The 22,103-nt window shown below is 42.6% G+C and overlaps 2 protein-coding genes across 4 annotated transcripts; both read left to right on the forward strand.

Annotated features, from left to right (window-relative positions):
- The first annotated feature begins 1,100 nt into the window (after positions 1–1,100).
- On the forward strand, positions 1,101–20,070 carry slow (slowdown). Of its 3 annotated transcripts, none has more exons than XM_070280347.1 (5): positions 1,101–1,522; positions 7,236–8,005; positions 18,540–18,796; positions 19,157–19,575; positions 19,632–20,070. In XM_070280347.1, the coding sequence occupies exons 2-5, from the start codon at positions 7,275–7,277 to the stop codon at positions 19,761–19,763; spliced, it is 1,539 nt and encodes a 512-aa protein (XP_070136448.1). In that variant the 5' UTR covers positions 1,101–1,522; positions 7,236–7,274; the 3' UTR covers positions 19,764–20,070. The 3 variants fall into 3 exon arrangements, with proteins under 3 accessions (XP_070136448.1, XP_017107814.2, XP_017107815.2); XM_017252325.3 differs by having other exon boundaries at positions 1,101–1,380; XM_017252326.3 differs by having other exon boundaries at positions 1,101–1,259.
- Positions 20,071–20,381: 311 nt separating this feature from the next.
- On the forward strand, positions 20,382–22,095 carry Syx17 (syntaxin 17). Its single transcript, XM_017252333.3, has 3 exons — positions 20,382–20,826; positions 20,881–21,127; positions 21,179–22,095. The coding sequence occupies exons 1-3, from the start codon at positions 20,758–20,760 to the stop codon at positions 21,763–21,765; spliced, it is 903 nt and encodes a 300-aa protein (XP_017107822.2). The 5' UTR covers positions 20,382–20,757; the 3' UTR covers positions 21,766–22,095.
- Positions 22,096–22,103: the final 8 nt, after the last annotated feature.

Consider the following 22,103-nt stretch of genomic DNA (forward strand, 5'->3'; position numbering starts at 1 on the left):
TGCTGAGGGCACTGGAGTATATAGCGGGGGCGCAGTGTACATATTAACGTGTAACCAAAACAGCTGTAACGCATTGAAGAAAAGATCAGCCAACGACCAGCCGAGGGCAGGCCAGCCACTCCCCCACAGCCGCTCTTCCGCCCACCTTCGAATTCTTCCGCCTGAAGAATCGTCCCGCCGATCAGTTGCATCGAACAAACTCGTTCTCCGCCAGCCCAATTTTGTATGAACGAACCAGCGAATGTGCACCGAACATGGGCTTCAACTGGTCCGATAGTGATGATCATTTGAGTCTTTAAAGCTAAATATTTATTTAATAAATAAAAATGTTTATCTTATAATTTATAATATTTAAGAATAACAAATACATGATTTTTTTTTTTTAAATTAAACGTAATTACAAATAACCAAATATAATTTTTAAAAAACCTACTAAAGAATTTGATCAGAAATATTTCAGAAATAGCATAGCTTCTTTAGTGAGTCTTTAAAAATTCAGTAGCTTTTTATGTTGTTAGTTTGTTTAAAACATGCCATAAATTATATTTTTGAGTACAGTCTAATTTGTGAAAAAAAAAACTTGAGGTGTCAATAAGTATTGACCCTTTTTAAAGTGCTTGGAATTTTTGGAGTATACAAATCCTTAAACATAAATTAAATATATCTAATTTGGTAACAAAAAAAATTTTATCTAAATAGTCTAACATCATAAACAAAATTACTAATATAATTTTACACTATTACATATTTTATTTATACAAGATTTTAAAAATATATTTAAGTCACTGGCATGAGACATTCAAAAATTCTTAAACAAGAAAAAATATTCATACCTATGTTATGACTTATATTTTATACGATTCTTCCATAATTTTGAAACATGGTTCCGGAAAAATAAAACAAAGATCTATTAACACCTAAAAATGATCGAAAATATTTCCATTTATTGATAAATTAATAAAGCATTGATTTCCCTTATACTGCGACACCATTTATAGAGATTTTGAAGCCCCACGAGGTGGCTGCACTGGTCGCGTCGCCGATCGGTAACTGGACTTTCGGTTTCGGCTGGGAACTGGGGATTTTCAGTTCGTCTCGGGAACTCTAAGCGATCGGTTTGGTTCACGGTTAGCTCCGCCGCGTCAGAAAATAAATTTTTGAATTCGAAAACCGAATCGGTTCTGGCATACGGAAGCGGCTAACGCAACAACAATCGACTACGAGAGAAAATCACAATTGACGAGGAAAAAGACTCCTCCGTATGTGTTTATAAATATATTTTAAAAGCCCCATTCACGGTTTTGCATATAATTTATTATTGAAAAAGCCAAATGCCGCGTATCTGCTTAATGTCAGCGCAAAAACTCAATTCAATTTATGGTTTGTGATTGCAAATTTGACATAATTGTGTTTTGATTTATTTGTGTGTCTGAGGCATCTTTAAAATTAATCTGGCCACGATTATCGCACAATAGCAGGGCATCCCAGGGTTTTCGCGGGCCATTTGGAATTTGTTCGTCGTGTGTAAGTCGTATGCAAATATATTAAATTAATTGCAATTATTTATGAATTGAATGTGTGTCAAGCGACGTGCGACATTTCCTAGTGCATTAATCTTGCTCAAAATCGGCATACCTAGTGGCTAGCCGCTGTTTGATTTCATTTTTCCAGTAGTTGGGGTAAATCCTGTCTAGGAGTTTCATGTCACTTGTGGACGTAATTTGCATTTTATGGAGTGGCTAACCGACTCGCGTCTACCTCAGCTGTCTTGGGTTATTAGCAGTTACTGTCCAATGATTCTATAAACGGTCTTTGAATTAATTAGTGTGAGAACTTAATTCGCTGGACAATGTTTTTCAATTAGTATGTTGTTCTTTCATATATAATTTATGCATGTAAATATTTTTCATTTTGATAATATTTGAGCTGGCTGTATTCTGAAGTTAAGATAAAGGTCTCACCATCTTAGCCTCCCTTCATCCATTTGACAGTTTAAGGGCCTATGCTAATGTAATCGCCCATACAAATTTGTTTAAAATGGTGTGACAAAAGCTGAATATTCAATAAATTTGAATAATTTAATTAATACGGTGATCGGTTCGGGGTTATCACAGCAACAATTATGTAAGTTTGCGGCGATGCATTCTGCATTTTCAATCATCAATCAAAAATCGTCGTCTTGGGCACGATTCGTCCAAATGCGATCGTGCCTTCCTGCATATCATAATCTTTTAACAAATATTATTATTATGGAAAACGTCAGCGGCGGTAGGGGGTGGTGGCACATGTCCATGTCCATGTCTATGTATTTCTTGCTTTTTCCTGCGCTTTGCTAATTAGCCAAAGTCATTTGCATAAATTACGCAGCTAACGGTAACGGGGCTTATGTCTTTTGTCTGGCCTAGTCCAGGAACAGTAACCGAAACCGAAACAGCAACAAAGTCACGGGTCACCATGAGCCATGAGCTATGAGAGTTTGGGGCATGTGGAGGCGTGGCCCCTGCCCAGACGCCCCCTGGCAGCTGCAAAGCAATTAGCAAAAGACTGGACATGCCAGCAAATTGGGCTTTACTGTTGCAGGTCTTGCAGCTCTTGGAGGTATTTTCCTTTTTACCTTTTTTGGGCTTTTGCAATTGTTATTGAAATGAGTTTTCGTATTTCGGCTTGAACTTGTAGGTTTTTTTTCGACACTGAGAGAAGTCTGCTATTTTTACCATATTTTCAACAAAAAACCTTTACCTGGCTTGGTACTTTAATCTCAGTGCATTTTGGGGGCTGGTGTTTGCCTTTTTTTTTTTTTAAATGTCAAACTGTCGATGTTGAACATATTGCATAGTTTCCCTTTTCATCTCTCGGAGTTTGTTAGGAAGGAAACGCACTAACAAAGCGTTCAAGCAGCATTCCTTTAATTGGACTTGAAAGTAAAGTGTAAACAAAAAATGCGATCGAACGACCCATGGCCCCACTCACAGCCAGTTTGTTGATCTTGTTAAAAAATAAAAACATTAAAAAATCCACAAAAATATAAAAAAAGTCGGAAAAGAAAAGAGACGTCAAAAGTAAACGAGATACAAATGCTGGACAAAAATGTGTCATGATTTTGCATATTAAAGACAGCGGCACAATATCAACACACAAAATAAAACAGCATGTGAAATATACTATCAAATACCCGGTCTATGACACACTATTAACCATTTGGCTGTCTGGCGGGCTGGATGGCAGCCTGGCTGGCCGTGATTTTTCAGCCCATCAGAGCTGTCGGTCTGTCGTGGGAAAACGAAGACGCAACCGTCAACAAGAACAATAAACAAAGCGCCCCGTAGGAATGAATGAAATGTTGAACTCCTCCTCCCATCCCTCCTCCCATCCCGCGTGTCAGGGCAGTCCGGAGCATGAGGCAAATATTTGGCAATCCGTCAGATAAGATACATTCGATAATACCTCGAAACGATCGGTTGTTGAACCCCAGCAAGGCGAAAAATAATTGGGGCACTGCTGGGCGGTAGGAGTATATTTAGAAGGGGAGACAGTAAACAAGATTCTTGGATTGAGTTACTAAGAACTACCATAAATATCTAAGATTTTTAAAAAAGATATTCTCAAAGAATATTTTTCAGTAGTATATTTCAAAAAATCATTCAGCTATAAATTGGGAGATTTTGGGAGTTACTAAGCTTTAGCACCCCTTTTAACTAAACTTAAAAAATTGTGTTATGTTTAAATGGCTTAAAAAGGTTTCTTTTTAAAAGGTTAAAGTAAGATTTTAATTAAATTTTAAAATAAAAGAGTACGAGGAACAAAATCATACACATCCCTCTAGAAATCGCAATACTTTGTAAGAAGCACTTAAGCCCAAGAGTTCAATCTCCAAGCCGATCAGGCTATTGAACCCCAGAGTAGCTTTAAAAATATAACAATTTTGATTTGTAGTTAGTAGTTTTTCCATAATCCCCCCTGCACTTTCTCCATTTTCCACCCACTGGGGGTGCGATAGGAAATGTAATGCCTTAAATGTCTTGCCAACAGAAGTCTTCTGGCTGGGATTCCCCCAAGATCTGAGGCGTTTTGCAGCCCATCTCTGCTGTCGATATAATGTTAATGAAAGCAGCGCTGAAAAGCGTTTGCCACAGGCAATGGCCACAAATTTGAATTTTCCTCGGGGCGGCCATAAAAAATGCTGTTGCCGAGGGGCAAGTTGCCAAACGCACACAAATTCTCAAATGTTGGGGGGATCTCCTCGGCAGGCGGCGTTAAGCTTTTAGTTTATCTCTTTATAAGAACTTGAGGAGCGGCCCCGATTACACAAAACATAAATAAAAACGCATGCTAAACTGGCAGCTGTTTGGAATTGCACAAAAAACAAAAAAATAAAAAATGAGCCGGAGAATACTATATGGAGGGTGAGAGGTATTTAATTAACATTTAAATGGCCGGCAGTCGGAGAGGTCCGAGGCGAAGTTCTTACTTTAAATTAAATTCCGAAAATGCACCGGCAGATGATCAATTTACACATTATTTAACAAGAGTAAACAAAGAATAAAGTGAGTTTGGTAGGAATTTTCGAAAATGTTTCTGATAATTAGGTAATATAGCTGCAATTTTAGTCAAGTTCTCTGAAATGATTAATGAAAAAGCGAGCAAGATGTTGGAAAAATATAGTTCTGCTTAACATTTCTTAGCAACAAACTAAACATGTCACATAAAAAAATAACATGAGCATGAAAACGGAAGTAGCTCCATATAGAGGACAGGGATTTTTAAAAATATATATTTTTCCCCCAAAATATATCTGATACAATTAGTTTTAGTTTATACTCTGACTCACTTTATTAGAATGTAAATGGTTCAGAATATTTTTAATTATCTCATTCATAGACCTCACTGTACTCCCGTCATCTTTCCTAGTTTCCTGAAGTATATATAGCGTCTGTTTTACGCATCGCCCGTGATTCATTGGCCATAGCTCATGTCTGGGTCAGATCTCATGGATGCAAAGATGCCGAGCTACAGATACACCCACAGAATCCGTGTCTTGTCAGGGTGACAAAAATAAAGTTGACACTTTTCCTCATCGAGGGAGAGTCTTCCTCGATGGTATCCAAGCCTATTTCGCCGGCAAACAGTGCTTAGCTAGTGATTTATGTGCTGGGAAAACGAATCAATAACACTTAACACACACTAATTTCTAGACCCAAACTCTGGGATGCTCTGCGGTGGGGCTGCTAGAAAATTTATGGCCGACCCTGCACGAATTCCAGCTAAAACTGAGAAACTGCAACCGTAGAGCCCCGAAAAAAATGATTAATATTTGATTCTTGAGGCAATGCCGGCTATTAATTAAACATATATCAAAATCCAGCCGCCGATCGGCTGTGGGCTGGCTTTCCGTACGAATCTGTGGATGGATATCTGAATCTCCACCTTCAAATCCAGACAAAGCAACAAATGCCTTTGCAGTTGGCCGCTTCGGAGTTGATTTATCTCCGGACTGACCGTTTTCGGCAATCCCCGGCAAGGTCAAGGCGAGTTGTCAACGCGACTTTGAAGCAGTTGCCCGGCTTAGATTTCAATGGAATCAAGTTGTTTTTCTCTAACGACTGTATTTCTTCATCTCTCCACCGGTTGTTTTTGTCTTATTTTATTCATTTGTGACTCGGTGTGTCTGCAGTCTCGATTAAGTTTATTGGCGGCGCCCGAAAAACCTTTTTACCATTTTTAACATTTTTCGGTTTTTGCATTTCTCGGAACTCTTGCAGAGTTATGACAACTGGCATGGGATTGGGGGTTGGGCCTGTATTCCGGTCTGGATACTGGGACATTTGACAGTCATTTGAGTGGCAGTCGTGCCCAGGAGGGCTTTGAGTCTGGGGATCCCAGGGTTTCACTTACTAAGCGGCTTAAGACCGCACCTGATGGATCCTCATTTCTCTGGGACCATTCGTACGAAATGCAGGCCAGAAAGGGCCGAACTTGCCACATTTCCCTTTGCTACTTACATACTTGATTAGCGTTTCCCAATCTCTTGCTGGGGCTTTTTAATTAGCGCACAAAATTTTAATGACGACTCGAGACTGCTGTCAGTGAAGCCTATAAAAAATTCGATTGAGTATTCAATTGTATTCACACTGCGGAAAATTACTTTCTATGTTTGTCTTTCAACTTGAGACAGAACTAGTCGTTTTTTTCAGTGCACCATTTTTTTTTTTAAATTTTACCATAAGAACATGTGTTAGATCCACTTTAATGATCAGGGCGGGTGGAATCATAAATTCAAGTTGAAGCAATGAATATTAATAAGCTCACTGAGCAATAATTGCAATAATTGCTTTTTCTTGGTGGGTCGGCGGGTGGTGCGGGCATACTTTTTTTTTTGGTGGTGCGTTCTGACAAATGATGCCCCTGATCCTCAACAGCCCCAGACGAACACGCAGTGCGTGAAATTTTGAAAAATGAGTGGAACAAAGCGAAAATTGATGCACTTTTGGCTTCCGGCTTCGGTTCACTCCACTTTGCTTCAACTTTTGGCATCTCCTGCCGGTTAACTGTTAACGCATTTTTACTTGCAATTTTTACTCGTTTTGTTTAACGTGTGATTTATCAGCCAGAACAACAACGAGCAGGAATAATAATCACAGGCATCGTCATCACCGGTTCCGTTCGGTTCGGTTGAACAAATTGCCTTTGTCTCTGACTCGAGAACCCAAACCGAACTTGGAACCTTAAGTGCTGACCACTCGACCATGAAAACCGTTGGCCCCATCATGAAACCCAAAAGCGATCACTTCTGAAAGGTAAAAGGGTATACCTGAAACCCCATTCAAAATACTACTTCCTTAAACTTTAAAAGAGGGCACAAATTATGACAGCATTTGGACAGTAAGTAGTGTAATATTTGCATAAAAAGCGTAAAAAAGTTCCCCTGTAGAGTGTATCTGTGGGATCGGGGTGATCCTGCCACTCTGACTAGATTCTTGTTAATACATTTATGCTACCTTTCAATTACCGGCGATGATGGACAGACAGGTCGGCGCTTGGCCAGACAAAGGAATCCGTAATGAGGTGGATCCGTTGGCGGATCCGTGTTTTTGCTTACATTAAGCCAGGCGTGCAAAAATGCCTAGGAATTTGACAGAGAACGAAAGTGAATGTACTGGGAGGGGGGGCCAGCACTGGAGAAACAAGTTCAGCTCTTAATAAAGTCGGAATATTATTCTGTTTATTTTTACTTGCAGTTCCTCCAAGCGAATTGAGATAGCGGGACATCATCATTAATGCCAGAAATGATTGGATTCAGCTCATTAGTGCTGCTCTGCTGCACAATCCTGCTGCTGGGAACGGCGGCATCAGGTGTACAGAACATCAACAGCACCAGTTTTGGCCAAAACAGGACGCATCTCCATCGGGGCCACAATCACCGGCAGCGGCACCAAGGCGGCTCGCCAACCCACCAAAGACAGCAGCGGAGGCTTCAACCAGTCGGCCAGAATCAGCCGAAATCGGATGTGGAGCTCTTGCCGGGGATGTCCATGCAGGAGGTCACCAGACTTAGGCGAGTCCATCCCTACAATCCCTACAACAGAGTCCAAACGCGACGCCTTCACCAAACCAGACCCAACTCCGAATGGGACTACAACACCTACAATGTTTTGACGAACACCTATGGGCCCCCACCTCCGCCTGTTCCCTCCTCCTCGCGATCTGGCAAGGGTCAGGACAACACCCAGGATGTGGAGTTCATCGGCGTGCGAGAGCGGGGTAGGGGCTACGCCTTCGTGCCCTCAGTCACCACCACCATGGCACCTCCTCCCAACCTGAACAGGCGGTCGGCGAACCCCAATTTCGGCAGCAGCATGGGCACTATCCCGCCTCTGGTTCCGGCCAGAAGAGGATATGTCTACACCACCACCACTCCGGCACCCGTGTCCACCTTCACCACAGAGGATCCCTTCGAGACGAACACCATCGGCCGAGGTCATCCCACAGATCCCAAGGAAATGGAAAGGTAAGATAGTCTATCAACTCTTTATACCTTAATCTTATCTCAAATTGACTATTAAACTAAGACCTCTGATGGGATATATCAGAATTGACCTTGCACTCGGTTCAGTTCATTGAGCTATCGGAGAGAATTATGGTTTTGGGTCACACCCCGAGGATAGATAGATGGCTGAAGATGACGCTGGATAGTCCGGCGATCTTTCAGCGGCATTTGGGTGGGGCGTGTCCGATTGCATTTATCAGAGTCTGTGCCCAGCAGTTCAAGGTTGTTGCAGCCATAAATTAAATAAAATCAAAAGCCGGGACTGGCTTTACCTTTGGCCTGAGATCTTCATGCCAGGTCTGCTGTGGCTTATCGCGGCGCATATAAATTATTTAAATATTATGACACGGCGAGCTTTCAATGACGGGGATCCAGCAGCTGCTAATTTGGGCCCAGTCAAGAGACCAGTTCAGTCCAAATGCCAAGGGATTCACGGAAAGAAAATGGTGCTTATATTTTACTATTTTGGGATGATATTAAAAAAGTAATAGTTGAGATGAAAAATAAAAACCCTTCTTTGATAATAAGCTCTGGCATTAGTTTTTGATTTTAATTTTTTTTTATAACTATAGTATTTTTTCGAGTGCCTGGGAATTAGCCTCAAGGCCAAGTGCTTGTAGTTGCTGTCCGTGATTTCCACGGGCACTTCCCCCGGCTTCAATTGTCGTGTGTCAATTGCAGCGAATCAATGAGCGAGCACTTGTGCTCGAAACAATTGCAATAGCTGCTCCTTAAGTGTAACAGGCCGTGATTTTCATCGATCTTCGGCTAGATATACGAGGCCTGTCTTCGATCTGGCCAAGATCTGCCATACCACCGTGCTGTGGCGTGGCGTGGCATTGACTCGAAAAGGCAATCCACGTTCGAGTGTCGCCTTCGCTGTTGGTGTCTCTGCCGTCATTTTAAGGTAATAAACTTTAACGAGTTTTCAATTGCCAGTGCTGATGTTTTCTAATTGGTATTAATGCGCCTCTACTTAAGGGCACTGGCATGCCACTGTCATCCAACACAGGCCATCATCTGCCGCGCCAGGGAAACGCTGCGTATGCGCAATTTGAGAGGAAGTCTGATAGGAATTTTCATGTAATGCTGGTGTTGTTGTCGGTGCTGGTGCTGCTGTTGCAAATTATGACACTTTTTGATTTATGCGGCAACTGCCAAAATGCTGCCACAAGGCAAATGCACAGCTAGCATCATCAGTCATGCTGCAGTGTGGCAAAGGTTTTCGGAAAATGTGGCAAATCCCCTCCAGTTTAGCAATTAAGCATTTTTTTTTTAGCAATTTTTTTTTTACAGTGGAGATTTTTTAATTTCTGAATACGTAGGCGCTGGTGCCTTGCCTGTATTTTGTTGCTTCTATTTATTTAGGCGCTGCACGTGCACCGACATTCGGCTACAAGTGGCAAGTTGCAACAGAGTGTGTATGGAAATGACTTTTCGTATGGATGGCTGGTGTCCGATTCGCAACGATATTCACACGCCGCCATCAGCATATATCAGCGGTATATACATATAGTATCTCCTCTCCCTGTAGGGGCCCCTCCGTCACCACCGATCGAACCCGGTTAATGGGTAATGGCCGGTGCAACGTTTCAATTGCGGTTGCAAGCTCCGTGTTAATCAGCGTCATATGCGGCGATTTGCGGATAAGTGCGCGGCTAAGCCGTTTTCCGCTCCTTTGGCCGGGCCACAGTGGGTCAGGAAATCGCTTTTAATTAACCACCTCGTGTTGCAACTTTATGCGCCAAGTCGAATCATTTGAACCCCTTCGAATTGGCTTTATCGCTGGGTTGTTTGCACCACTGTTTTTGGCTTCTGTTTGATAAATTCAATCGATGTCTGCACTGTGCATGTTTTGGCCAATTTGTTTTTGCCTCTGTGGCAGTGGCAGTTGCATGTGCCTGACACTTGATTGATGTCTGTTTCTCTCTCATTTTTATTTGCGTTTTTCGGTGGGGCAGCTCCCATTGACTGACTTTTGATTTGGTATTACGGTTGCGACACCGATCAATGATCTGAAACACGAGCTAAGGAATTAATTATAGATTCCGCGTAGGCCGATTCCACACTCTCCCTAAATACACGCTAAGGTGTTGATTCAGGGAGGGTGCTGAGCTGCGGTGGGCGTGGCAGACATTCGCTTAAATGCCACTTGCAGTTCGAGTATCTGCCAGATACGGGTATCCGCAACAAGCCTGCCTCCAATATCGAAAACAAAGCAGGGCCTTGACTTCAATCAGGCGCAGCAATAAAAGCCAAAGCAACAATTGGCAAATGCACAATCAAATGAGACAAGAGTCGGCCCAGAGAGTTATGTGCACCCCGACCAGCCAAACCGACTTTGTGACCCCAGTTGAAGTTGCAGACTGCACTGGGAGAAATATTCATTAAAGAAGGAGGGTTGGGTTTCCTTTACTGCTCCCTTAGTGGCATAAACATATTCCATTATAGAAACAATATTCATATTTTTTTCGAGTGAAAATCTTAGACAGAGAAGCCCACTCGCAGCTGGATGTGGAGCCAGGGCTCGAGTCCGCTGCCTGCAAATTGCTTGTCAACAATCGACTCCAGGTCCGGGGCTGGCTCTGCGATAATTATGGATAGGAAACAGAGCAGCGGGGGCACCGAGGGCAGCCGGATAGTGAGGCAGCGGGGGCGAGTGACGAATGATTTGATATGCTGCTCTTGGAAAAGCTGCACTTAGAATGCGGCTGGAGCTGCGGCTGGGGCTGAGGCCTGTGAAAATTCGTTAACATTTTGCACCGTGAAGCATTGTGCTCAATGGCTACGCCTACGCGTGCCCAACAAAATAAAAAAAAAGATTAAAAAAAGGTATAAGGAAAATAACTTGAAGTCTTTAGGAGCTGGAGTTACGAGCACTGGGCTTATCTGAAGTCCAAGTCATGCCATCAGGTTGGGGGAAACCTTGGCCCAGGCAGAAGCTCGTTTAATGAGTTTTTCTTGGGATTTGTTTGGGGGAAACCAACCTTACTTGGCAACCGCCGAGCCGCCAAAGCTCCAGTGCACGTGCTCATCAAAAATCAGTGGAGAACACGACATGATATGACATCAATTGAACAAATTGCCAGCTTGACAAATGCAAATCGTTGACTTGCCATCTCAATATTCGCTTAAATTAAGATGGATTTCTCATTCTTTGCCCAGAGGAGGGCGGACCAGAGCCTTGATTGAAAACTTGTTAGCTGGCTCTATGGATGCCTTTGGAATTTGTTGACCCCGTTTCCCTTATTAGTCATGGTCAGTGTCACTGAAAACGGATCAGGCTGTGCACCTTTTATGGGTGTAGTTTATTGGATTATGTTATCTACGGAACTGAGGCAATAGATATTCGGGTCAAAGGTTTTATTTGTAGCACTTTCCCTTGGGAGTGTCAGGTAAAAATATTTGTTCAAGTATCACATTACCAGTAGAGTTATTTACTTTCGATATGGAAATGGAATTCAGACAAGTGATTGATTCATTTTTGGAGTGGGGCAGGGAGATATATTTTATAAAATAAAGGCTATATAAAGGCTATAAATAGGTTTAAAAAATTGCAAAATATTTGAATGATACACTGAAGTATAACATTGAGTGTTCTATAAATAAATTGTAATAAAACAAATGTTTGAAAAGGCATACCTTGGTTAAAAAAACCAGAAGTAGCTCAAATTTATTTTTATGCCCCCGTTAACTTCATAGATTAAAGCTGAAATTTATCGCAATACCTACCTTAAACGATAAAGGAGATTTATTGAATGAAAATGTAAATCTCAATTCACGGTCTAAATTACGCCTATTGTCTGGCCTGCTGTCTGCGCCATGCAATTAGTGTTTTTTCTGCATATAAACACAAGTAAGTCACTCCGAGCGTGGATTGGACAATCGACAGTGAGCTCTGGACTGAGTGGACCGTGGATAGATGGACAGCTGGGACAGGACCGTCACAATGGAACTGCATTGGCATCTGAGGCAGCTGAGCAGTAATTTGCAAATCACGCAGCTTCGCATCTCAAGTTGAAAATTGGGTTAATGCAATGCTGGAGGGAGATTGCGAGCGACTCCGAGGTGGAGACTGAAACAGTCCCCCTGCCGGGTGGACAGACGGAAACGCGGACAGATTACATGTAAACCCGTTCAGATAGTGGGCCAGGGGAGGTATCACTGGGTGGGTTATGGTGACGTTGTCTTTGCATTGCTTTTGTCTTGCAGCCAGTACAAAAGACAACAAAACTGTGAGCGCCACACACGAGCTGGAACCCAAAAGTCGGCTCGCAACATGACGCACAAAATTCCAGCCATACATGCCCCTGCACTGTAACAAAACTTATTGTCATTACCAGAGCAATAAACTATGTGACTCATGGACACATCACTTTTAAGAGTTCCATCGAAAAATTCTATGTTTTTTGGAAAAAAGGATTTCCCAGACCAATTGATTAACAATCACTTTTATGAAGTCATTCTTGAAGACTGAGTTCAAAACTGAATCATCCATCATTGCCAATCAAAATATATATTAATGGATCACAGTTCTTAATTTTTTCTTCAGTTACTTTAAAAAAATGTCTTTAAACAGAATCTTTAAGTTCTAAAAATAATATTTCCTAATGAGATTAAATACCAGTGAAGATCGAACATGTTAACATCTAATATCAACGAATCGAAGCATATATTTCATAAAAATTGTTATCATACTAAAACATTCTTATTTATATTTTATTTAAATGTACGGAATGTACAAATTTATATCTTTTTTTTAATTACTATTACTACTAGTTTTTCTCTCAATGTAGCAGATAAGCAGGAGAGCAAACGAGACACGCCATTTGGCTTACTTAATTATGTTGCAATTGGACACCGAGCCGGGCCAGAAACAACCTGGTATTGGGATTGGGTTTGGGAATGGAGCGACTTGGACTGGATTGGATGGGATAGGATGGTATGGGATAGGTATGGATAGGAGACGGGTGCACTTGCTTGGGCGTGGGCCGAGAGGTTCGTTGAAAAATATCTTCATCTGGTGCTTTTCGGCAGCCGCTTCTCTGCGAGCCCCCCAGTCCCAACCATTTTCCAAGCGGGGCAGCGCTTTCAAAATCTGTTACGGCCTTTTCACTCGTCGTTGCGCGATTCGGATCTCAATTTTAGCATTAATATTAAGAGTAACGATAACAATAACAATAACAAAAGTAGCCGAGAATGGGCCATGTTAATTTGATGAAAATTTGTGTGCGTTCGGCTTTGGTTGCGCTTTTGTTGGCAGTTCATCGGAAAGAGTTAAAGCCGACATAGAGGTGGAAGTAAAGAAAGATCTCCCAAAAAATGTGGAAAAAAAGAAGAAAAAAATGGAAATCGTGCACGCCTCTTGCATTTCTCTGGCGTTTTCTTCAGATTGGGATTCGGAGAAGGGCAGAGGAAGCAGCTCACGATGCCACTAATCGGATTTTCGGCCACGGCTCGACACGGCCGTTGTTTAAACAAGTTTGGGCATTAATCATGATTTACACCAGCCCCTCACACACCAACACACACACTCTGCATCACATTCACACTACATGTCGGTATCCAGAGGCTGCAGGGCCTCCACAAGAAGGGCTGCATTAGTGCCCGGCTGGGTGGAGATCTGGCAAGAGGGAGGAACGCATTGACAGGCCCCGAGATCTTTTATCGCGCGATTATGTTGTACAAAAAAATACAAAAGAAGGAAAATCAAGGGGCAGGGACCGCAGTATCGCTTTTGGGGCCACTTCCTGACCAATGTTGTATATAATCAGCTCAGATTACCACAAAATAGCGCTGCCGACGCACTCCATCCATCCTACCATTTTCCAAGTCCATTTTCATCTGCAACTCGCAAGCCGTCTGACACTTGCGGCAATTTTCTTTTCACTTTTCGCAACAAATTCCTTCTGCGTCTTTTATTGCATAATCTGGCCAAGAGAGCAAGACAAATTTACAGCCAAATTAGAACTGGCTGGCTGCAGTTGGCCGTGACTGGCGATTTCTGCCAGCAACTCCAAGATGTCTATTAACTATTGCAAGGAGTTTGTAAAAAATATGGACTGTAGTAGTTCTTAAATCACTAAAATTCTAACAGACCCATAAATGAATAAAATTTCCTTATAAAAACTTTTAAATATAATGCCCATATATTATCCTCATTTGATCTGAAAGATATCTATCCTGATTTAGTGCTGACAAGTACTTCAAAGCCACGGAAAAAATTCTCTCGAGTTGAGCTGTCGATGTTTTCCTTTTTGGATGAGGAAGTGCCTGCAATGATGAGGGAATCTTCTTCCCAGGGGAGTCCCTGTTCCAGCTGCGGGTACGGGTATTTGTCCAGTCGCATATTGGATTTCCACTTTTAGTCTCTGCTGAGTGCTGTAATAATTCTCCTGGCAGAAAACGAACAAAACCGAAAGCGGTGGAGCTGCTGCCTGCTGTCTGATGGCTGCTGCACTTGCCGGCCGTGGACATGACTGAAATATTATTAGAAATGGTCATGGCTGAGGCAGTGCGTCTCCGTGGTCTCAGTCTCAAGCGCTGTGGCATCTTCTTCGGGTTCCTTGGCTTCTGGCTGTTGTGGTCACATGGGCGTTGCATTTTACGCTAAGTAAGAATCCAAATAAAGCCAGGCCAGCTGGACCAGGAAGCATGTCTAAAAATGTTCTCCTCCTTCGCCGCTGTGCTTGTCGTTGTCGTGGTTGTTCCTCTTGTCGTTGTTGTCGTCGTCTTGGTCGTGTTACAAGGTGCACTGAAAGTATAACAACTAGATTTGGTAAATGGAAGTACATGGAAGAGAGTGTGTTTTAAAAATTGCAATGAAAGTTTAAACCAAAAAGAAAAACTTGGTGGAAAAATTATTGTAAGATTAGTTTAAAAAAATCAGAACATAAAGGATATAAGGCCTAGTCCTTATTTTTTCCTGTGCATCGGATTACCGAGGCCATATACATTGTGGGTGAGTGCATCCAACTCGCCTAATGATGCAGTGCAGTTGTGGGGCTCTGTTCTGGATTTGTGCATTTGCTGGTCCGGCCAATTTAAATTCTAATTCCATGTAGCAAATCAGATTAGCTGCCCAGTTTGGCGGACCTCAAATGGCCCAATACAGTTAGCCATTGCTGACTCGCTCTTGAGCCGAGTTTTTGGCCAAGTTTTGGGGCAAGGCTTTTGGCATAGCTTATGACCAGTCCAGGCCCAAAGCGTTTCACTACTCCGTGCCGGACAGGGCCATAAACTTCCATTTTACGACTGTGGTTACAATATTTTTACGTTTTTATAAATTTATTTCACATTTTCATTTGGAAACCCGATAAGCACACACACGTCGACAAACTCTGCAAGAAAGACCTGCACTTTCCCGGCCTATCTCAAAACAGTTTAGAGCTGTTAAGTGTCGCCAAGTTTTTGTGGCCAAAGATTTTACTATTCGTCTTAACTGTTTTTTAAATGCATTCACGTTGCAGTTGTAAAGATTGAGAAAATGCCAACTGGTTTTCCAAAAGAGACGCTATCGGATGGCTCCAATATCCAAAGAGCTCCAATAAAAATGATTTAAATCGGGATTGGTTATTGAAAGACCTTCCATAATAGCAATCAATCTGGCTTAAACCCATTGTATTTGCCTAATTAGTTTGTTTGGCAATAAAAATGATATACAAAGGAAATTTTAAGGTTGAACTTTTCATGGATTACATTAAGTCTTTTAATAAGTTTCCCAAGGTTTAAAATTACACAAAGGAAAATGATAAAATAGATATATTTTGTGAAAGGCATTACTACTTTACTTAATCACCGTTAGTCAAGGTGAAGATAATAAATATCTCAAGAAAAAAGCATTTACTTTTTAAATACATGACTCTGACTCATCTCGGGACGACTACTTATGTACTTTGAACTCAATCTTCCTATGCCCACTTAGAGGGTCCATTTATTAGCCCTGGGTCCGCTGAAACACTCCATTAAGCCCACACACCCGCTCGGGATCACCTCTTGGCCCGAAGCCATCGATGGCTCATTAATTTCTGCGTGGCGGGCAATGAAAATAAATCGTAAATCAATAAACCGCACTCACAAACTTTGGCCCGTGTTCCTCCAGCCAGCATCCTCCTCCGGCCAGCATTTCTTAAAATGCATCTCTTTTGTGTCTCTTCCCAGTCTCGTGGCCAATATACTTGCGGCTGGTTGCATTTCTTGTAAAATTTAACAGTTTTAATTTTTTTGATTAATTGGCCTGCCACGGCATTTTATTTCTGGCTGCCGCCGCTGCTGTTGCCCGAAATACAATTTTGATTGATGTTTTTATAATTTTATGGGTCTGTCGTATTGGAACCGGAACCCTGGGATGCAGCTTATATAAATAACTGAGATTTCGGGGGTCTTCTGCCGGTGCACTGGTGCCCTGTGTGAAGAAGTTCGCTGAGGTCTAGCCACAGGTGTTCTGGCATTCGGCAATTACAAATTCAAATTTAATTTTAGCCTAAACGTTTCTAAACAAAGCAATGAAGCCATTCACAAGCCCAAATGCATGCGATTACACTATGTCTGGCGCTGTCTGGCGCAGCGGGATATATGTGTTTGATGCTGGTCAGTGGGAAGGGGTTGAAGCTTCTAGAGGTCGGGGGTGCATCATGTGCATCTGCACAGGGAGAAAATATATGGACTTCTTTTAAAATGTTTAAATTCTTCAACAAGTTTATTGATTGTTTGAAGTACTTGCTATTGAAGCATCTACCATACCTACCAATAACTACTACTAACTTTTCTATGATTATATTTTTAGAATTATGTACATATCTGATCATGTTATATCTGAATGAATCTCTAACATTTTTTTCTGTGTATTTTGAATCTGTTCTGAGATTTATGCAGACAGTGGAATGAAGATGGAAATGGGAATGAGAATTTCATGTTGCACTTTGTTGGCACAGTTTCTTCTTTTCGAAAGAAAACTTCCGCATTTTGTTGGCCGTTTTTTGTTATTGTTTTTTTTTTCTGGACTTGGCTGGAAGTATTTTTTGTTGTTTGGTATATCTGGTCCCGTTTGTTTGGCGCCCTTTACGCTGGAAATGCTGGCGCATAAATAACGTGAGAATTATGGTACAAGAGAAGCCAGTTACAGCAAAACAATAAGAACAACGGTCCGCAGCATAAATATGCATGTGCGGCAATAAAGAAATTGGTAAATGTCCCGGTCACAGGACCAATATAGTGCCACAACTGTGTGTGCCACTTTTCGGCCAACTTTGCCTTGCTCGTTTATATCAGACACTTTTTTGTTGGTTTTTTCGCCAGAAAAAGGCCAGCGATCGCGGCAGTCAGCCAGTCAGTCGTCACTCAGTGGCCACGTCACGCGTTGGCAATTGTTTTCGGCCCGCATTGCCAATTACGACACCATCAGCCACCAGCAACCAGCAACTGCAACAGCAGCAACATCAACAGCAACAGTGCAGCAGCAACACCAAGAGGCTGCAACAGCAGCGGATAGCGGCTGCCTCGGTCTGCCAATTTATGGATTCACCTCGGTTTTGGGCCACTTTTGCCTTTTTTTGGCAACCAAAGTCAAAAACCGCTTATTATCAGCGCTTTTTATGTTTGCCAGCTCGGGGCTAAAGGTCTTAAGAGCATTGCCTAAGTCGTTATTTGTATATTTTTGGTTTGAGAAGCACTGGGCTGGCGTCGAAGGAGTCGAGAGATTTTTTGTGTGTTTATATCTAGGGTGTGTGTGATAAGTGTTTACGGAGGGAAGTTTTATTAGCACTAAAGCCATGGTACAGGTGAAATGCTTGGGAGTTAACCCCATTGCCTGTGCATCACATCATTAAATTTTTAATGGATTTTAAAAGTGCATTTGGTCTTTGAAAAATATTTTGGTGCCGACAGGAATAAGGCTTCAGTTAGAATTTCTTCTTTTTAATAGATTTTTAGATGCGGTTTTTAATTTAATGACAAATTTTTTATTTTCCAGACCAACTGATAACTAAAACAAAGTTTAGTAAGCTTGCAGGAATTTTTAGTAATCTTTTAATTTCCATCCGTGTCAACGTTTGACAGAAACTAAACTGTCTGTTGCGTGAACTGGAGCACTTGGCACTGCGGCCAGCTCCTCAAAATGGTTGGGTTTTTTTTTCATTTTACATTGTCGGACAAATGACATGGCTGCAAGTCATCCGACTGGGAGCATGTCGTGTTTGTCATCACTGATACTCGACGATGCTGACGCGGAGACACGCTCGTATCGGCCCGGCAAGTTGTCCGCTCTTTGCGGACACACGGACAGCTGCGGACACATGTGACAATTGTCCAGACTCTTGGTCTGTTGCTGGGCGCAGCAACCTGTTGTCCGCCTCCTTGTTATGACAGTAATTGGCTGGAAAAGTCGTCTGGAAAAGTCAATTTCACTTTTGCAGATGAGCCGCTGATTTGGGTCAGCCAACCAACTTCACACCTCGCTCTGATTTTTCTAAAATACTTCGTAATTTTTCGTTTTTAGACGGCATATTTGCGTGCAGCAGCGGACGGTGACGATGCCCGTGAAGCGAACAGAGGTATACACTCGGCCGACTTGGAAACACGTTAGCACGCCCTGCCAGCCGCCCTCTTACAACGGACAGATGTGCACGCGGGTGCAGGTGGTCCACGAGCAGGCTTATCGGGATGTCATCGACCACAAAACCGCCCAGCAGATGACCTACGACTGCTGTACTGGCTGGAGCCGGGAGAACCCAAGGGCGGACGCGTGCATGAAACGTGAGTTAAAAATTTAGTCAGCAATGTATAAAAAACACGATAATACGTATACGTAACGTATAGATACAGATACATTTACGTATACGTAATATTGAGTATACGGCTGGTTACAAACAATATTCATAAAAAAAAAGTTTTTGTATTCAATTTCAATTTGATTTTTACTTTCGATTAATTCAAATACTGATTAATTTTTTATCCTTAAATCCTCTTTTATCTTTTATCCTCTTTGTTTCTTTCAATAAAATAACGTATACTTAATATTTCGCATACGCCCTGTTATACATAAAACAAAAACTTAGTTTAATTTATCTTAATTGTATAGTCTTTGATAAACTTTTTTTTTTATTTTTATTTAAGCTGTTTGCTCCGTGCGCTGTCAAAACAGCGGAAATTGCACCGCTCCAAACACTTGTAGCTGTCCGGCTGGTTATACGGGTCGTTACTGCGAACAGGACATCAACGAGTGCCAGACGGAGAAGCCCTGCGATCAGCAGTGCGTGAATACACCAGGATCCTACGTCTGCCGCTGCCGTCAGGGATTCGTGCTTCAGGCGGACCAGCAGAGCTGCCGGAAGACCTCCTCCCACGCAGATGATGCCTTCGAAGCAAGAGACTTGGAGAATGACATCGACGATACAGATACGGAGGTGGTGATCCGGCTGCAGAAGATTGAAAAGTCACTGGCCAATGAGCGGGTTCACACCAACGAGCTGCAGAAATCGCTCCAGGCCACTTACAGCATGGTGGACACGCTGAAAAGCCGGCTGAGCACACTGGTAAGAGCTACACAAAATTAAATTGAATATTTTTTAAAGAAGTTAAAATTTTACAGGAAAAGCAGGCACAAGATGTCAACCGCCTTCAGACGAATCTCTACAAGACAGAGTCACGAACAAACAAACTGGAGGGAATGCTGAATCTGCTGCTGAAGTGCCGGAATGGCCCGGATGCCAACTGCCCCTGAAACAGAACTGCATTTCCCTACACTACTTTAATTAAATGTTACTCGTAGTTAACTTAATTGTCCACTCTGTTCCGTGTAGCTGCTCCTGCTTGAAAGCCATTCCCGAAAGCGAGTCGAGTGCCTCTGTAGTCTCTAGAAGCGGCCTTTGAACCAGGCCATTAGTACTTAAGCGAACGTGTCATAAATGTATCGAGATCTGAAGTTTTAGTCGTAAGCGCACCACCGCACCACTGCACCACCCACAGGAAAGGTGCAGCGTTTAGTTTCTGCATGTATCTGTATATAATTGTAATTTATATGAGAAATCACTGCACAAATAAATGCATTTTAAACACTCAACATTGTTTTTTATCAAAAAATGGGAAGAATTAGAATCATCCTATTTAAAAATACTCTTCATAGACAAAGGTGTAAAAAATTATGTTTTTTATTTTTAAGAAGTAAAATAGAGACGAACAAAATACACAATCTGATTACAACAAAGTCTTCAAATTCAAATATTGCCCCCGGGTCAACAATTTCCTATGTAAAATACTATGTAAGATACAAGTATTCTACACAGTTTAGCTGTCGAAGCACGTTGCAGTATTTTTCAGGCATACTGGTATTATTTTTCAAATCAAATCTGGCCACACTGGCGCTAATCACGGAAATCTGAATGGAACACAAACAATAGAATTATTATCAATCAGTGCAACGCGACCCCCACCAGCATAATTGAAACCATGCCAGCTCATTGGCTGCGAACGCTGCTTTGCATCTTGACGCATTGAAGACCCTGCAAATAAAGCGGTGACGTCACACTCGCTAAACCCAACAAAGCCCAACTCTAACTGCGCAGCTCAAGAAAAAAACAAAAACAAGGGAAATCTGTTGTTGGTTGGGGAAGTAGAAGGAGGTTTCGAGAAACTGATACGCCCCTTTGTGGCTAATTTCACTTTAACCGCGACGCTTTAATTAACCGGAGCCCGTTTAAAGATTAGATTAGTTCACGATGACTGGCGATGAGAAGTTGCCGCTTAAACAGGCGGAGGTCTCAATCCAGAGGTTTCAGGACATGGCGGTGGGTATACTACACCTTACCAATTACCACTTTTTCTAAAAATCATATTTGTAGGTTCCTCACCATCTGAGCCTCCTCAAGAATCACCGCAGCAATATTGAAAAGAGTCTGGCCTTGGGAGACTGGCAGAAAATCAAAAAGGAGGAACTCAATGCTATGCGGGTGATTAAACAGATCAAAAACCTCCTCCTGGAAATGGATGCACTGCGTGAGAAGGTGCGCGAGGAGGACCAAGAACGCTTCGATGAGCTAATGCGCCCTGGCAGGGAAAGAGCCTTCGCTGGAATGAAGGACTTTGCGGGTAAGTTCTTGGCTTAGCCACACCAGAAAATTCTAATAGGATCCCTTCCAGAACTCCAACTTAAATCCCCCACCTCCACTTTGGGTTCCCAGTACGACGAGGAGGACAATCAGGCGCAGCAAATGGACATGAGACACTTGCCCGCCCACCAGCACATGCCGCAGCTACAGACAAATTTCCACCTGGAAGAGCACCAGTTAGCACAGCGCCAAGCCTGTCTCGAACAAATGGAGAATCTACAGAGGGAGATCTACGACCTGCACGGAATGTTCCACGGCATGCGCCAACTGACTGCAGAGCAGTCGGTGGCGGTGGAAAAGATCGCCGACAATGCCGAGGAGGCTTTGGAAAATGTCCAAGAGGGGGAGAGGCAGCTACGGCAGGCGCTGACCTACAAAAAAGCAATGTACCCAGTGGTGGGTGCTCTGCTCGGCACCTGCGTTGGCGGACCCATTGGTCTGGTAGCCGGCATCAAAGCCGGAGGATTGGCAGCTGTGGGCTGTGGAATATTGGGCTTCACCGGAGGCTCGGTCCTAAAAGCCAATCCCAATGTAATGCATGGCAATATTGAAGAACAAACAGCGGAGGGAGACAGTGAGAATACCGAGAAGCTGGAGCTTAAGGAGAAGCCAGAATGACCCATCGGTGATAGTGCCAGGACCATGTCCACGGCTCTGGCCACCACGCACATCTGGTCGACGAATACGCGCCGCCTGGAAGCGGCCACCAGTGGCATCGTGTGCAGCGTTCGTAGTTACTGTTCCGTTCAATAGAGATTTTAGCCTACTTTTAGTTCAATTAACCCTATTTCCCAAATTTTGTGATCACCTTTGCAATGCAGCCTACCATTACCATTTTAGTGTCTACTTTAAGCGTTGAATAGTTGTTGTACTCATCCCATGACTCGAAATCTATGTATAGCTTGTAAGTTCTTGTACGCAATATAATCACATAGCTTTAACGTTTAAGATGTCAG

Source organism: Drosophila bipectinata, chromosome 3L (genome assembly GCF_030179905.1).
Source record: "Drosophila bipectinata strain 14024-0381.07 chromosome 3L, DbipHiC1v2, whole genome shotgun sequence".
Classification (NCBI taxonomy): Eukaryota; Metazoa; Arthropoda; class Insecta; order Diptera; family Drosophilidae; genus Drosophila; species Drosophila bipectinata.

What these genes read in the sequence shown, in the direction of transcription:
- slow (XM_070280347.1), top strand. Translation starts at nt 7,275, where the DNA reads ATGCCAGAAATGATTGGATTCAGCTCATTAGTGCTGCTCTGCTGCACA. An exon ending in GGCGGACGCGTGCATGAAAC is followed by an intron (nt 18,797 to 19,156) that starts GTGAGTTAAAAA and finishes TTTTTATTTAAG; the next exon opens with CTGTTTGCTCCGTGCGCTGT. An exon ending in AAAGCCGGCTGAGCACACTG is followed by an intron (nt 19,576 to 19,631) that starts GTAAGAGCTACA and finishes AAAATTTTACAG; the next exon opens with GAAAAGCAGGCACAAGATGT.
- Syx17 (XM_017252333.3), top strand. Translation starts at nt 20,758, where the DNA reads ATGACTGGCGATGAGAAGTTGCCGCTTAAACAGGCGGAGGTCTCAATC. An exon ending in AGAGGTTTCAGGACATGGCG is followed by an intron (nt 20,827 to 20,880) that starts GTGGGTATACTA and finishes TCATATTTGTAG; the next exon opens with GTTCCTCACCATCTGAGCCT. An exon ending in TGGAATGAAGGACTTTGCGG is followed by an intron (nt 21,128 to 21,178) that starts GTAAGTTCTTGG and finishes GATCCCTTCCAG; the next exon opens with AACTCCAACTTAAATCCCCC.